This window comes from Thamnophis sirtalis, unplaced genomic scaffold (genome assembly GCF_051295495.1).
Source record: "Thamnophis sirtalis isolate CommonGarterSnake01/CBP01778 unplaced genomic scaffold, rThaSir2_p1.2 scaffold_14, whole genome shotgun sequence".
Taxonomy (NCBI): Eukaryota; Metazoa; Chordata; class Lepidosauria; order Squamata; family Natricidae; genus Thamnophis; species Thamnophis sirtalis.
This window is the reverse complement of record NW_028261394.1, coordinates 3,970,136-3,986,150: the sequence shown is the minus strand read 5'-3', so window position 1 is coordinate 3,986,150 and position 16,015 is coordinate 3,970,136. Positions and strand designations below refer to the sequence as shown.

The 16,015-nt window shown below is 47.7% G+C and overlaps 1 protein-coding gene across 1 annotated transcript in view; it reads right to left on the bottom strand.

The window, feature by feature from the left end:
• SDK1 (sidekick cell adhesion molecule 1) overlaps positions 1-16,015 on the bottom strand; it is a 501,088-nt gene that overhangs the window by 153,177 nt on the left and 331,896 nt on the right. The window contains 3 exon segments of the mRNA XM_087729082.1: positions 4,099-4,197; positions 9,982-10,174; positions 14,396-14,511. Coding sequence (XP_087585208.1) covers positions 4,099-4,197; positions 9,982-10,174; positions 14,396-14,511 — 408 coding nt within the window.

Below are 16,015 nucleotides of genomic sequence, written 5' to 3'. Positions count from 1 at the left end.
ACCATAGCAGGGGAGCAAAATCTGCAAGATGGCATCATGATCGATGCCCTAACCAACATCTTTCAGACATGGATCTGGTCTCTTAAAGCTTGACCGCTACATCTTTAGACCAACATTATATCACAAATAAAAAGGGATTACGGTGCCTTCTTTTTGGGACAGTGGAATTAGCCTTCTACATGTGGCGGAATCTCCACCTAGATCAGAGGGAGGGTTTAAGAGGGGCCCAAGCTTTCCCTGTTTCCCTGAAAATAAGACCTCCCCGGATAATAAGCCCAATCGGGCTTTTGAGGGCATGCGCTAATAAGCCATCTCCCTAAAAGAAGCCCTACTGGAAAATATTGCAACACAGCAGCAGCCATGAGGTGACGATGCTTGCCACCTCCTGCACCTGAAAAATAATGAGACCTCCCCAAAAATAAGGCCAAATGCTTATTTCGGGGGTCAAAAGAAAATAAGACCCTGTCTTATTTTCGGGGAAACACGGTGGAGTCCTTGCACTGCAGAAAGTGGCACAAGTTGACCTCCACCAGAATCCTCTGAGACTTCTCTCGCCATTTCCAAGGGAATGAAGTTAGTCTGGCGAGTTTAATCAATGAACCATTCAAGAAGAATCACAATGGTGATTCTAGGTACTTGAGAGACCGCCTCCTGCCAATTACCTCCTCACGACCAATTAGATCCCATAGATTGGGCCTCCTCCGAGTTCCATCTGCCAGTCAGTGTCGACTGGCAACTACGCGGAGGAGAGCCTTTTCAGTAGCAGCTCCGACCCTTTGGAACGATCTCCCCGTGGAGATTCGTACCCTCACCACCCTCCAGACCTTCCGCACAGCCCTCAAGACCTGGCTATCCCGTCAGGCCTGGGGTTAAAGATTATAATCCACCCCCGCCCGAATGTTGAATGAATGTTGCTTTACTCTTTTAATTATGTATTGTCTTACATGTCATTGTATGTTTCCCCTTCCTATATAAGTTGTAAGCCGCCCTGAGTCCCCTCAGGGAAAAGGGCGGCCTATAAATAAACTTAACCTAACCTAACCTAACCTAACCCAATGGTAGTTTTATTACTAGTCAACTACGTTACAAGAATCTTGCTTGCTTGATTGCATTCTTGGGAATGGCAAGATAACGCTTCAAGAATTCTAGTGGAGGTCGCAAGGACTCCAAACTCGAATCTCTCTTAATCCCTCCTTCCAGTCTATCTGGAGATTCCACCACCCTACCTCAGTTACCGAACATCTAAGCCACTGTGGGATTTCTTCGTTGAAGGACCGAAGGGTCAATGAGCCTTTCCCCCACTTTCGCTGATCAAGGTGTCACCTCTATGGGTGATATATATACCCCCGTTCCTTACTTGCAGCCTTCCATCCAGAGGTAGTATTCAGCTGGTTCGGACCAGTTCTAGTGAACCGGTAGCGGAAATTTTGAGTAGTTTGGAGAAACGGCAAATACCACTTCTGGCTGGCCCAGCCCTCCCGCCCCCACCGTTCCCTGTGCTAGAATCCCTTGTTTTTTAGCACAGCTGATTCGCGTGGCAGAATGGATTGCCGCAACTCAGCCAAGCTAAAGAGCAGCTCACCTTACCAGCACTGACACAGAGTGCAGAACCGGTAGGAAAAGATTTGGAATCCCACCACTGCTGCCATCACTACAAGATCAAACCAGTCGGCCAAAATTCATAGCGTCATTTTGTGTTTCTCAAAATGAAGGATGGGTGCGAAGGAGGTGTGTCTCCCAGCTCCTTTCCCTTTTCCACCTGTATACATCCCTTCCCATCCAGTGATTTGGAATCAATTTTTGGACCAAGCAGAATCAAGATGGAAGGAGAACAGAAGACCCATGGAAGGTGAATTGCTCCCACTCCAAGGTCTAAAACTCTTCACCCAGAGCCCCAAATTGCCCTACACCGTCTTTAAAACTCCTAAAAACCATGGTTGAAAAACTTCACTTCGGGATTTCCACGGAAAGGCGGGAAGCTAAATTGTGGACACTTAGCTCCTTCCCCATTCTATTTCATTGTTTTTAACTGGATATATGCAGGAGGAAGGCTGAAAACTTCGCCTATGCAACATAAATTATTTTCCCTAGAATGATGGACGGTCTTCTTTTTCTGTCCTTGGATTTCAGATTCGTTTATCATAATGACAAATGTTTGCTAATAAACCCTTCTGTTGCCTACCGTAGCTCAAATGTATGATGTGAATAAGAGGGGCATACTCACAACGCACAAGAGGTGTGAAACCATTACGTGGCCGTGTGGGTTTTAAGTGGCAGAAAGGTCCACTATGACCAAGGATGGGCTTCAAAAATTTCAGCAATGGGTTCTCTGCCCAGTTGATCGGTGGGTGTGTCTATGGTGGGTGTGGCCCTATTCGGCCTCCTGCACCACCGTGTGTGTGTGTGTGTGTCCATTTTTGCCTTTCCCAGGCTCCGGAGGCTATCCTCTAGCCTCTGGGAGGACAAAAACTGCTTCCCCTGGGCTCCGGAGGCCAGAAACGGGCATGTTTCCGAGGTGGCGCAGTGGTTAAATGCAGCACTGCAGGCTACTGCTAGATCAGCAGTTCAGCGGTTCAAATCCCACCGGCTCAGGGTTGACTCAGTCTTCCATCCTTCCGAGGTGGGTAAAATGAGGACCCAGATTGTTGGGGGCAATATGCTGACTCTCTGTAAACCGCTTAGAGAGGGCTGAAAGCCCTATGAAGCGGTATATAAGTCTACTGCTATTGCTATTGCTTCTGGAACTTCCAGCAGACCCATTTCCCCCCTCCCTGATCCTCTGCACGGGCTCCCCCACTTACTTCGCACCCAAAATGGGCTGCGTGGAGACTCCTGGGAAGGGAGGAGAGAGGTGGGTGGGACTGGAGGGGGGGGCTGGGCAGGGCCAGCCAGTGGTGGGATTTGGGGGTTCTCCAAACTGACCATAACATTAGCTAAGGGTTCTCCCGAACTTGGGCAAACCTGTAGCAGTCCATCCCTGAGTATTACAACGTTCTGACAATAGTGGCACAACGAATGGGCTTTACGTTCTGAATCTCGCCAAAATGGAGAAGTAGAAGGGAACCTTCTCGGTCCTACCTACGTGTTTGCGAAGGAAGCTGATGGACATATTTGCTCGACGGAGAAGCGACTCGACAAGCTGTTTCCCCACTTTGGGGAGCAAGGCAAACATCTTACACACCTCGGTGTGAATTTAAGAGCCGAGGTGGCGCAGTGGTTAAATGCAGCACCGCAGGCTACTTCAGCTGACTGCTAGTTCTGCAGTTCGGCTGTTCAAATCTCACCGGCTCAGGGTTGACTCAGCCTTCCATCCTTCCGAGGTGGGTAAAAATGAGGACCCGGATTGTTGTTGGGGGGCGATATGCTGACTCTGTAAACCGCTTAGAGTGGGCTGAAAGCCCTATGAAGTGGTATATAAGTCTAACTGCTATTGCTATTGCTAATTTAGGCAGCCCTCTAATCTCAGAAGGGTGGTAGAAGAGCAGAAAGTGAAGTTTGTACCCTTGGTGGTGGTGGCAAGGCATAAGAGCCGAGGTGGCGCAGTGGTTAAATGCAGCACTGCAGGCTACTTCAGCTGACTGCAGTTCTGCAGTTCGGCTGTTCAAATCTCACCGGCTCAGGGTTGACTCAGCCTTCCATCCTTCCGAGGTGGGTAAAATGAGGACCCGGATTGTTGTTGGGGGCAATATGCTGACTCTGTAAACCGCTTAGAGAGGGCTGAAAGCCCTATGAAGCGGTATATAAGTCTAACTGCTATTGCTATTGCTATTGCTATGATGTTGAGGGAGCTGAAAGGTGGTGTAGATGTGCTTCCTCCCACAGATCGCTCTTGGCGAGCTCAATTATTGTCAAATAGCAGTAACTGGTCCTCATATATCTCCAACCGCTCTTTGGAGGACTCCATCGTTCCGGAGAAGCTCAAAGCCAAGATCTTAACATTTTCTCTCAGCCAGAGGCTCTTCACAAACACAAGTTTCCCCCGAGCGGAACAATTTCCCCAGCCTTCCTTTCTCCTACTTTCGCCAGGCCAATTGCCCCCCTCCGTGGCTTTTCTTTTGTGAGGTGTTTTTTTCCCGACACCACTTTGCTGATACTTGCCTGTAATAATGCCATTTTTCTCCACGGGTTCTTGCCAGCTGACCTTGAGCGAGGTGTCCAGAATCTCCGTGAAGCTCAGGTGTCCCACCGTTCCTGGCGCTGGGAAAAAACAAAAACAGCGACAGACAACAAATAAAAACCCCGTTAAGAGGAAAAAAGGCTTCTCTTATTTGGGATCAGATTCAGGTCAGCGGTTCGGGGATTGAAGAAATAAAAAGAGAGCCAGCAGCCGAGGGCTAACGGAGAGTGAGAAACCAAGAGCTGTCAGAAACACGGAGGTGCTAAAGATGATTGCGCGCTTATCTCGCTGGTACGGATGCTTTTAGTCACATCCTCCCAGCTGTTCACCCGAAGGGACTGGGGTGGAATTTGACAGCACAGATTTATAAATAGAAAGAGGAATGGGCTTCTCTGAGGTTGGGGGAAAGGAGGGGTGGGGGGGGGTTAGGAAAATCCCGTGGATTTTCTCCATTATTGGGAAGTGACTAAGTGTCAAAGCACAGCCAAGTGAAAGCATCTCAGAATGCCAGAGTTTGGGAGGGGACTCGGAGGTCTTCTAGTCCAACCCCTTGCTCAAACGGTTCCACCACAAAACCGCGGTAGACTAAAGCGCGCTCGACAAAAGCGTGTACCTGACGTCATCACAGCGCGACGAAAACATCACGCTGTGAGCGGTAAAGTTAAAATTAACGCGAAAACCTTACCCTAACCCCCCCAAACCTAACCCTAAACCTAACCCTAACCCTAACCCTAAACTTAACCCTAAACCTAACCCTTAACCTAACCCTAAACCTAACCCTAAACCTAACCCTAACGCTTAACGTAACCCTAAACCTAACCCTAAACCTAACCCTAAACCTAACCCTAAACCTAACCCTAAACCTAACCCTAAACCTAACCCTAACGCTTAACGTAACCCTAAACCTAACCCTAAACCTAACCCTTAACCTAACCCTAAACCTAACCCTAAACCTAACCCTAACGCTTAACGTAACCCTAAACCTAACCCTAAACCTAACCCTAAACCTAACCCTAACGCTTAACGTAACCCTAAACCTAAACCTAACCCTTACCTTTACGTGAATCGGCTTGCTTTAAAAGCGCTTTTTAAAATCTCCGTGGTCGTATTTGTCGCGCTGCTGCTGATGTCAGGTACGCGCTTTAATCGGGCGCGCTTTAGTGGACCGCGGTTTTGTCGTGCCACGGCTCAAACAGGAGACGATAGGCCACTTCAGACCAATGGGTGCATCTCTTCTTCATGAAAGGATGCTTATCAGAAGAATGAATAAAGAGAGCCGAGATCCTAAAACATTTAGTGGTGGCCATTTCTGTAACGCTTATGTTGCTTTTTCACTTTCAATGAAGTGGTTAAGAAGCCCTGAGAGGATTCTTGTGGTTGGCTGTAATCAGTTGTCCGGAGTCTCATCTTATTATGGCTGGGTGGATTTTGCTCTTGGTTGCTATTTGACTCAACAACCCTTCACCATCTTTCCTGGAGATCAGGAGTCTCCAACCTTGGGCACTTTAAGAGCTATGGACTTCAATTCCCACAACTTCCCCTGGAGTGGGGAAAGAGAGAGAGAGATGGAGAGGCAGAGAGAGAGACAGAGATGGAGAGAAAGAGGGAGGGAGAGGGAGAGAGAGGGAGGGAGAGATATGGAGAGGCAGAGGGAGAGAGGGGGAAGGAGGGGGAGAGAGATGGATAGGCAGAGAGAGACAGAGATGGAGAGAAAGAGGGAGGGAGAGGGAGAGAGAGGGAGGGAGAGATATGGAGAGACACATAGAGAGAGGGAGAGACACATAGAGAGAGGGAGAGACAGAGAGAGGCACAGGGAGAGAGGGGGGAGGAGGGGGAGAGAGATGGAGAGGCAGAGAGAGACAGAGATGGAGAGAAAGAGGGAGGGAGAGGGAGAGAGAGGGAGGGAGAGATATGGAGAGACACATAGAGAGAGGGAGAGACACATAGAGAGAGGGAGAGACAGAGAGAGGCACAGGGAGAGAGGGGGGAGGAGGGGGAGAGAGATGGAGAGGCAGAGAGAGACAGAGATGGAGAGAAAGAGGGAGGGAGAGGGGGAGAAGGGAGGGAGAGATATGGAGAGACACAGAGAGAGATGGAGAGACAGAGAGAGGCAGACAGAGAGAGAGGGAGAGAGGGGGAAGGAGGGAGAGAGAGAGAGAGATGGAGAGGCAGAGAGAGACAGAAATGGAGAGAAAGAGGGAGAGGGAGAGAGAGGCAGGGAGGGAGATATATGGAGAGACACAGAGAGAAATGGAGATATAGAGAGAGGCAGAGAGAGAGAGAGAGAGAGAGAGAGAGGGAGGGTGGGAGGAAGAGAGAGAAGGGGAGAGCTAATTTTTTGACCAGCTGGCAAAGAACAAAAGAAACCCATTGGAGTATTTTAGAAATATTAAATGAAATGCCAGTTTGTGGTTATGTATTAAATCTCGGTATATTTTACGATGAAGGACATTTAAATACTTATAGTTAAATTAAAAAATGGAGGTATAAGGGTAACATGTATAAACCTTTGAGTTAAAATACTTGAGTTAATATGAATTACGCTTGATGACTGTGGAAGAGATGCACGAAAACCTTTTGTAACCAACTGATACACTTTCTGCAGTATGTAAAGAAGGAAGATTTGATGTGTTGTGCTTGTTTTGAAAATAAAAATAAATTCTATTTAAAATAAAAAAAAAGAAACCCAGCAGTAGCCAAGAATAACTGGCTTGGAGCCATGCTAGTTAGATGGATGTCAAAAATGCCGGATCAATAGCGCTGGTTTAACGTGCAGCCAGAGGAAGTTCTGAAGGCTTCAAAGCCAATGGATGTCTCGGGACCTTAATCCAGAGCAACCATCCGCCGAAGCCACTCTGGGTTTCAGTAAACCTGTGTAAAATTAAGTGACGCAACAAGCTTTCCTTGGTTATCAGATTAATCTCTTTTCTGGGTCTACGGAAGCTCAGCCAAAGGCGTCGTTCCTTCCTGCCTATAAGACAACTGACCCGAGATCAAAACAAGCCACGTTTATGAACACAGGGCCATGGAGGCAATGAGATCCTTCCTTGACCTTGTTAATTGGGTTGTGTGAAACCAGACAAGGAGGCTTCAGTTGATCAGGCAGGCCTTAATTATCCTCTCTGCCACCCGGATTTCACGAATGAGCTAAAGAACGAGCTGCCTTCTGCAACGGTGGCGGACAGCGGAGAATCCCTGCGGTTGAAGCCCACTGCGGTTGCAAATCTTTGCACGGGTTGACAGGCAGGCAGTTCTAATTCTGCCCTGCCAAACTTTTTGCATCTTCTAGGCTCCCAACTCCCCCAAATAAAATAAGATATATGCAGAGATGGGCTTGTTCCCGTTGGCAAGCTGCGAGGCGCTTGGGTGACAAATGCTGCACACCGCAGAAAATCCTTGTGAAATATACCGAGATCAGCGAGAAACGCTGCTATAACTCAGCGCGGATTGGACAGGACGAGGCCTCGGTATGTAATGCCCAGGGGTATCTTCTGGTTGAAATGCTCTAACCTGGATTTTTTATTTATTTATTTTTTATCAGCAGCCTCTACTTGAATCCTTCCGAGATTTCAGAAAGGCCCTCTTGATGTTTCAATATCTGTCTTTGAAGTGTTGAAGGGTTCCTTCTCCTTGGCTAATATGAATCAATAATTCAACCTGGTGATTCATTTATCTGGTCTGTATCTCAAGAGACCTCTGGAGCTGCCTTTAATGGGTCCTTAAAGGGGGTCGCAGTCAGGCTCTCCCCGCCCAGATCGACCCTTCCTGGGTTTCAGCAATCCATCAAGGACCTCAGCCTCAAAGATCCAGGAGATTGGCAGGTGGAAAGAGATCTGAATGCATATTAGCTCTAAGGTGTTTTTTTTAATATATATAGATATCTTGTTTCTCTTATCACCAACAGGCATTATAGCATCTATACCTGTGTTTCTCAACCTTGGCAACTTTAAGAAGTTTGGGCTTCAACTCCCAGAATCCTCCAGCCAGCTTTCTACCAACAACCATTATAGCATCTACACTAGAATATAGAATAACGGAGTTGGAAGGGACCTTGGAGGTCTTCTAGTCCAACCCCCTGCCCAGGCAGGAAACCCTACACCACTTCAGACAAATAGATATCTAACTTCTTCTTAAAAACCTCCAGTGTTGGAGCATTCACAACTTCTGGAGGCAAGTTGTTCCACTGATTGATTGTTCTCCCTGTCAGGAAATGTCTCCTTAGTTCTAAGTTGCTTCTCTCCTTGATTAGTTTCCACCTATTGCTTCTTGTTCTACCCTCAGGTGCTTTGGAGAATACCTTGACTCCCTCTTCTTTGTGGCAACCCCTGAAATATTGGAAGATGCTATCATGTCTCCCCTAATCCTTCTTTTCATTAAACTAGCCATGCCCAGTTCCTGCAACCGTTCTTCATATGTTTTAGCCTCCAGTCCCCTAATCCTCTTTGTTGCTCTTCTCTGCACTCTTTCTAGAGACTCCACATATAGAAAAGATAGCATAGCAACCAAAACTGGATGCCGTATTCCAAGTGTGGCCTTTCCAAGGCCTTATAAAGTCGTATTAAACCTTCACGTGACCTTGATTCTATCCCTCTGTTGATGGAGCCTAGAACTGTTATATTGTTGTTTCTCAACCTTGGCAGCTTTAAGAAGTTTGGGCTTCAACTCCCAGAATTCCCCAGCCGGAATTTTGGGTGTTGAAATCCGAACATCTTAAAAGTTGCCAAGGTTGAGAAACACTGATCTGCAGTATAAAAGATGGACAAATATAAAACTTGTCTAATGAAATGATAATTTAGCCCTTCCTCGCTCTGCTCGGGTAAGTAACAGGATGCCTTAATTACAGTTGATTCTTAGGAACAGGGCAACCAATTCATAAGGCTGGATAATTTACAAACCAATTCCCAGAAGGCGAAGCTGTACATTATTTATACCCTTGCAGCCAATTCTCTTCCAATGTGGAAGAATTCCACCGAGATAAGAGTCTCTTTTTTCTCCTTCTTCCAGATCTGCAGTGATCCTTTGCGCAGGTTAATCAAACCGAGGAAAGGTTTTCACCCAATTAGGAAGGCTATAAACCTTGTTCATTGTCAGGCTACGCATCTCTTGTGGAAAAACAGAACAGGCTCAAGAGGCTGGCTAGGAAGATAATCGGTGGCATTGGGAGAGGTGGGGGAGGTAAAGGCTTAAGGAAGAAGATTGGAGGAACTGGATATCCCTCTACTCTAAATTTGCAGAAGTGATAGTTAAAAGGGTCACTCCGTAAATATCTGAAAATTTATGCATTTAAAGAATGCAAACATTCGTTGTCTGTTGCCACAGGGGAAGGGAATAGATTGAATGGGCTTTGAGGTTGCAGAGAATTAATCTTAGGGAAACATCTCTGGAGTAAGGTGTTCGGCATTGGAGGTACGACTTACGACCGTCATTGGGACCAGAATCTCCATGGCTAAACAAGGTGGTTGTTAAATGAATCACACCCGATTTCATGACCTTTTTTGACCAGGGTTGTTGAAGCAAATCCCTGCAGTTATCAAGCTAATTGCTTCATTGGCTTGTAAAGCCAACCCAAGTTCCCCCGTTGACTTTGCAAATATACTCAAATTTCATTCAGGTGCCCGAGGGGATGTTGCAACAGTCATATGTCACTTTTTCCAGTGCTGTCATAACTTCAAATGATTGCTAAATGGATGTTTGTAACTTGAGGACTCCCTGTAGTTAAATAGGGGGCTACCCCTAATCAGAAGTCCTTAAACAAATGCTGGAAGGATCTTGGTCTGGATCAACTGCATCGGTCAACAAGCTGGAATATTTGACTTCCCGATGCATGCCTGCGTGACACTGGTAAAGACAATGGTTCTACTTACTGTCTTCGTGAGTCTGAAGTAGCTGCGGTGGGCTGGGTGGCCCATCGCCCGGGGTGGTGAAGCAGAGGATCGAGGTGTAGTAAGCCGTAAATTTCTTCAGGTTGGTTATGTATCCTCTGTGGACGCCATGAAAATCTGGAGGAATGGTGACGGCAGTCTTAACATCTGGGGCATCAACTGGCCACGCCAAGAGCTGGATGATGGAGGAAAGGTGGGATCAAAGAGAGAAGACATCCTTTGAGGGTGAGATACCAACAACTGGCCAATGCCACAGGTAGCAGAGCTCGGATTAGCTCAATTACAAAAGCACAGAGGTTCTTATTAATGTAGCTGAGTCATCTTGGACAGATTTACCGTGTTTTGGGGATTTGCAATATATCTAAACACAGAAAACAATCCCACCAGCCCAATCCCCCAAGGCCTTGAAGCTGTTTTTAAGGGCATACAGAACAAGGGACATCTTCCTTTTCTGCTTAATAGTGGTGTGACAAATAAGAATAACAGAGTTGAGAGGGAGATTGGAAGCCTTCCAGCCCATCCCATTCTGGTACTGATGGCTCAGTGGTGAGTTCCGGCTGGTACTGCCCGGTACGGGCGTACTGGTGGTAGCTGGGAGACAGCGCCCACCGTACAGGAATGGTGGCTCGTTTGGCCCACCCGCTTTTTGATGCACATGGGTCAATTGCTCACACGCACACAGCATGCAGTGCCTGCGGGACCTCCGCCAAGCAGCTGGGTGCCACAGGGTGGTGGCGTTCGCATGTGTGCCCAACGAGGGTGCCCGGCCCCATCGCAGCATACCGGTTGCGATGGGATAGCAATAGCAATAGCAGTTAGACTTATCTACCGCTTCATAGGGCTTTCAGCCCTCTCTAAGTGGTTTACAGAGTCAGCATATCGCCCCCCACAGTCTGGGTCCTCATTTCACCCACCTCGGAAGGATGGAAGGCTGAGTCAACCTTGAGCCGGTGAGATTAGAACCGCTGAACTGCACATAACAGTCAGCTGAAGTGGCCTGCAGTACTGCATCCTAACCACTGTGCCACCTCAGCTCCAGAACCCACCCCTGCAATGGCTGTCTTGGAAACCTTTTTGAAAACCTCCAGTGATGGAGCGCCCAGAACTTCTGGAGGTCAGCCGTCCCATGGATGAATTGTCCTCGCTGTGTAACCTCAGAGATGTCAAGAACGTTAAGAGTCCATCTCAGCAAAGGAAACCATTCAGGAGTTGGGGCAGGGGGATAAACCAGGATTAATAAAAGAAGGAGGTGGATTATCCCTATAGTCCAGGGGAAGGAGATGCCTGGGAGATAGGGTGATAGCATGAAGGAAAGAGGTTCATGATGTGAATCTGTAGCACATTGGACTCTGTAATCTTAAATTTTCAACTCTTGGTCAACGTTGAGGTAGGGCCTCAAGGTTGAAATCCTCACCTTTAATTTAAACCCTGCCTTGTAAGAACAGCTCTCTCCGTTTCTCCCTGGCCTGGATTAAAATCTCCCTTGTTCGCCTCTGGATGAAAATCCCTTCTAAGGTGAATCCTCTCACGCTGCTTAATAAGCTGGCTCCGAGATATAATGAACTACCCTTGGCAGCCTTGCAGGGAGCAGAAGACAAATGGGAGCCGGGCTGCCCACATCCCACTTTGATTTAACGGTGATTGATCTGTTTTTGCATCACTGTGTTGTCTTCCCATCGGGGCTGAGGCGCTGAGAGGGCTGCAGCGGGGGATTTTGGCTGGAGAAATGCTGTCTCTCGCAACCGCAACGCAACCACAACGCTGGGCTTGTGACCACAATGGGATGGCCTCAAGGTTGCAAGCGAAGTAATCCCAGCTAAGCATGTATCTTAATCCATTACGGCAGGGGGGTCCCAAGTTGGGAACTTTGAGGCCTGTGGACTTGAACTCCCAGGCTAGAAACCAGGAGGTGGTGAGTTCTAGTCCCGCCTTAGGCATGAAAGCCAGCTGGGTGACTTTGGGCCAATCACAAGGAGATGGTGAGTTCTAGTCCTGCCTTAGCCACAGCTGGGTGACTTTGGGCCAATCACCAGGAGACGGTGAGTTCTAGTCCCGCCCTAGCTATGAAAGGTAGCTGGGTGACTTTGGGCCAATCACCAGGAGACAGTGAGTTATAGTCCCCCCTTAGCCATAAAAGGTAGCTGGGTGACTTTGGGCCAATCACCAGGAGACAGTGAGTTCTAGTCCCGCCTTAGCTATGAAAGGTAGCTGGGCGACTCTGGGCCAATCACCAGGAGACGGTGAGTTCTAATCCCGCCTTAGCTATGAAAGGCAGCTGGGCGACTTTGGGCCAATCCTTCTCTTTCAACCCTTATTGAAGGGAAAATGAGAGGAGGGAGGAGAATTAGATGTGATCTCTGCCTTGAGCTGTTTACAGAAATAACAAGGTGGGATACAAATAAATAAATAAAAACTCTCAGACGTAAAAACAACAACGCCATTCTCCAATTCATAATGGCAGAGAGAGAGAGAGAGGGAGGGAGAGAGAGAGAGAGGGAGGGAGGGAGGGAGGGAGGGAGGGAGGGAGGGAGGGAGAGAGAGAGAGAGAGAGAGAGAGAGAGAGAGAGAGAGAGAGAGAGAGAGAGAGAGAGAGAGAGAGGGAGGGAGAGAGATGCTTGGTTTAGCAAAATTATACCTATAAAACAGACTGAAAATGTACCAATGGGTCACCAATGGGCATTTACATTTTCTTTTGAGTGGAATAGTCAACGCTTCCATAAAAAGAAGCTGAGTGCATTTGCCAGGAGGAAAAAAAAACCACACACACACAATGATTGACACCAGCCAGGCAAAGGAAATGCACGAAATGTGGCAATTTATAAATCATTATGCAAATTATGTGCTACATAAAAATATGATAGAAATGTCCTCCCTTACAACTGTCCCTTATTATAGCGTGTTTGTTTTTGTATTTTTGTATTTTTTTTAAAAAAAGAAATCCAGGCTGTGAAATAAATACGGTCTGCCCAGCTGCTTCAGACATTAAAAAAAGAAAAAAAAGAAGATGAAAAAGCAAGGAAAGAGAAGGTAAAAAAAAAAAAAAGAAATAAAAGGATCTTGACAGTTAAAAGCCGAGATTTCGGTAGCTCTTGACAAGTGCAAATCAACCTGTGTACGTTTCACTTCGTACGTTTCCGAAGAGAAGTCCCATTTAAACAACAATTGAATATAAAAGCAACTTCTGGAAACAGCCTAACAATATAGGAAAATTGAGACATTTTTGGGGTGTGTGTGTGTGTTGTTTTTTCCCTAAAGAGATCGGCGCTAATAACCGAAATGAGGGAGGGGAGGAAGGGTCTTTTATTCAGCTGCGCTCCTCCTTCTTGCTATCCACCCTCCCTCGTTTCAAAGCCAGGGAGGGCAGCTAGTCCTCGGCTTAACGACAGTTCATTTAGTGACCGTCCAAAGTTACAACGGCACTGAAAAATGTGACTGATGACCGTTTTCCATACTTCTTGATCGTGGCAAGCACCTCTGTGGTCGCCTGATCAAAATTAAAAAGCTTGGCAACTGGCATGTACTTATGACGGTTGCAATGTCCCGAGGTCACGTAATGGCCTTTTGTACCCACCTTCTGACCAGCCAAGTCGATGGGGAAGCCAGACTCACTTAACAACCGTGTTACTAATTTAACAACTGCAGTGATTCACTTAACAACCATGTTACTAACTTAACGGCAGTGATTCACTTAACAACTGTGTTACTAACTTGACAACTGCAGTGATTCAGTGTGGTGGGAATGGGGATTTTGCAGTATCCTTCCCCTGGAGTGGGAGGGAATGGGGATTTTCCAGTATCCTTCGCCTGGAGTGGGGAGGGAATGGGGATTTTGCAGTATCCTTCCCCTGGAGTGGGAAGGGAATGGGGATTTTCCAGTATCCTTCCCCTGGAGTAGGAAGGGAATGGGGATTTTGCAGTATCCTTCCCATGGAGTGGGAGGGAATGGGGATTTTGCAGTATCCTTCCCCTGGAGTAGGAAGGGAATGGGGATTTTCCAGTATCCTTCCCCTGGAGTGGGGAGGGAATGGAGATTTTGCAGTATCCTTCCCCTGGAGCGGGGAGGGAATGGGGATTTTGTAGTATCCTTCCCCTGGAGTGGGGAGGGAATGGGGATTTTGCAGTATCCTTCCCATGGAGTGGGAGGGAATGGGGATTTTGCAGTATCCTTCCCCTGGAGTAGGAAGGGAATGGGGATTTTCCAGTATCCTTCCCCTGGAGTGGGGAGGGAATGGAGATTTTGCAGTATCCTTCCCCTGGAGTGGGGAGGGAATGGGGATTTTGCAGTATCCTTCCCCTGCCACGCTCACCAAGCCACGCCCACAGAACCAGTGGCAAAAACTTTTGAATTCCACTACTGGCTCAAATGGAAACCGCTCTAACATGGATGCATTCAAACCTTGTATCCTTGGTTGATCCCATTGATGAACTGTTGCGGAGGGGGGTTCCAGAAGAATTGGATGGTGGTGGAGTTGACCGCTTCCGCTTGGACGTTCTGGGGGGGTGCGGTGGGCACTGCGCAGAACCAGCCGGCGAAGAAAGACGACCGTGCGAAACGGCAGGCAGGCGGGCAGGCGGAAACCGAGCAGGAGGAAGTCCCAGAAAAGGGAAAAGAAAGAAAGGAAAAATAAGCCCTCAGATGGCCACTCACAATTCAAAGGTTGCAAACACAGGTGTGGAAAAAGAGACCAGTGATTTATGTCCCTGATGTTGGGAGAGAGGAGGGGGTGGGGGCTGACTTTAAAAATAAAAAAAGTTAATTGGATTATTTTTCATTTTCTGGGGATCCCTCTGCAGATGGAGCAAGAGATGGAATGGTTCTTGGGCAGCCTGTTATTTCGCTGACAAGCTTTTCTCCCAAGACAGGATCGCTAATAATGATTGGTGAATCCTTTCTCTTAATTATCCCAGAGGGGGGGAAAAGAAAGAAATTCTCACAACGTGAATGAAAGGTTGTGCTTCCCTTGGTTCAGTAATCATGGCAGGAGGAGAACATTGGGGAAGGAAAAGAGATGCCAAGATAGCATCTTATGGGAGAAAGATCCCATCCTACAATAGCAATAACAATAGCACTTAAACTTATATACCGCTTCACAGTGCTTTCCAGCCCTCTCTAAGCGGTTTACAGAGTCAGCCTCTCTTGCCCCCAACAATCTGGCTCCTCATTTTACCCACCTCGGAAGGATGGGAGGCTGAGTCAACCTTGAGCCTGGTGAGATTTGAACTGCCGAACTGCAGGTAGTGGCAGTCAGCATTAGTAGCTGTCAGCGTTCCAAATATCATGCAGAATTAAGAATGCCTAGCCAGAAATTTGGTCCAAAATTTCTAGGTCCATTCCCAATAGTGAATCGGCAGTCAGCAGAAGTAGCCTGCAGAACTGCATTCTAACCACTGTGCCACCATGGGCCTTCCTTCCTTCCTTCCTTCCTTCCTTCCTTCCTTCCTTCCTTCCTTCCTTCCTTCCTTCCTTCCTTCCTTCCTTCTTAGCATTTAGACATATACCACTTCACAGTGCTTTACAGTGCTCTCTAAACAGTTTACAGAGTCAGCCTCTTGTCCCCAACAATCTGGGTCGTCATTTTACTCACCTCGGAAGGACGGAAGGCTGAGCCAACTTTGAGCCTGGTGAGATTCGAACTGCCAAATTGCAGGCAGCCGGCAGTCAGTAGAAGTAGCCTGCAGTACTACGTTCTAACCAGTGTGCCCTCATGGCCCTTCCTTCCTTCCTTCCTTCCTTCCTTCCTTCCTTCCTTCCTTCCTTCCTTCCTTCCTTCCTTCCTTCCTTCCTTCCCAATTAGCACTTTACAGCCTCTCTAAGTGGTTTACAGAGTCAGCCTCTTGCCCCCCAACAATCTGGGTCCTCGTTTGACCCGCCTCGGAAGGATGGAAGGCTGAGTCAACCTGCAGCCGGTCAGGATCGAACTGCTGGCAATGGGCAGAGTCACTCTGCAATACTGCATTCTAACACCTGTGCCACTATGGCCCTCCCTCCCTCCCTTCCTCTTTCCTCCCCCCCTTC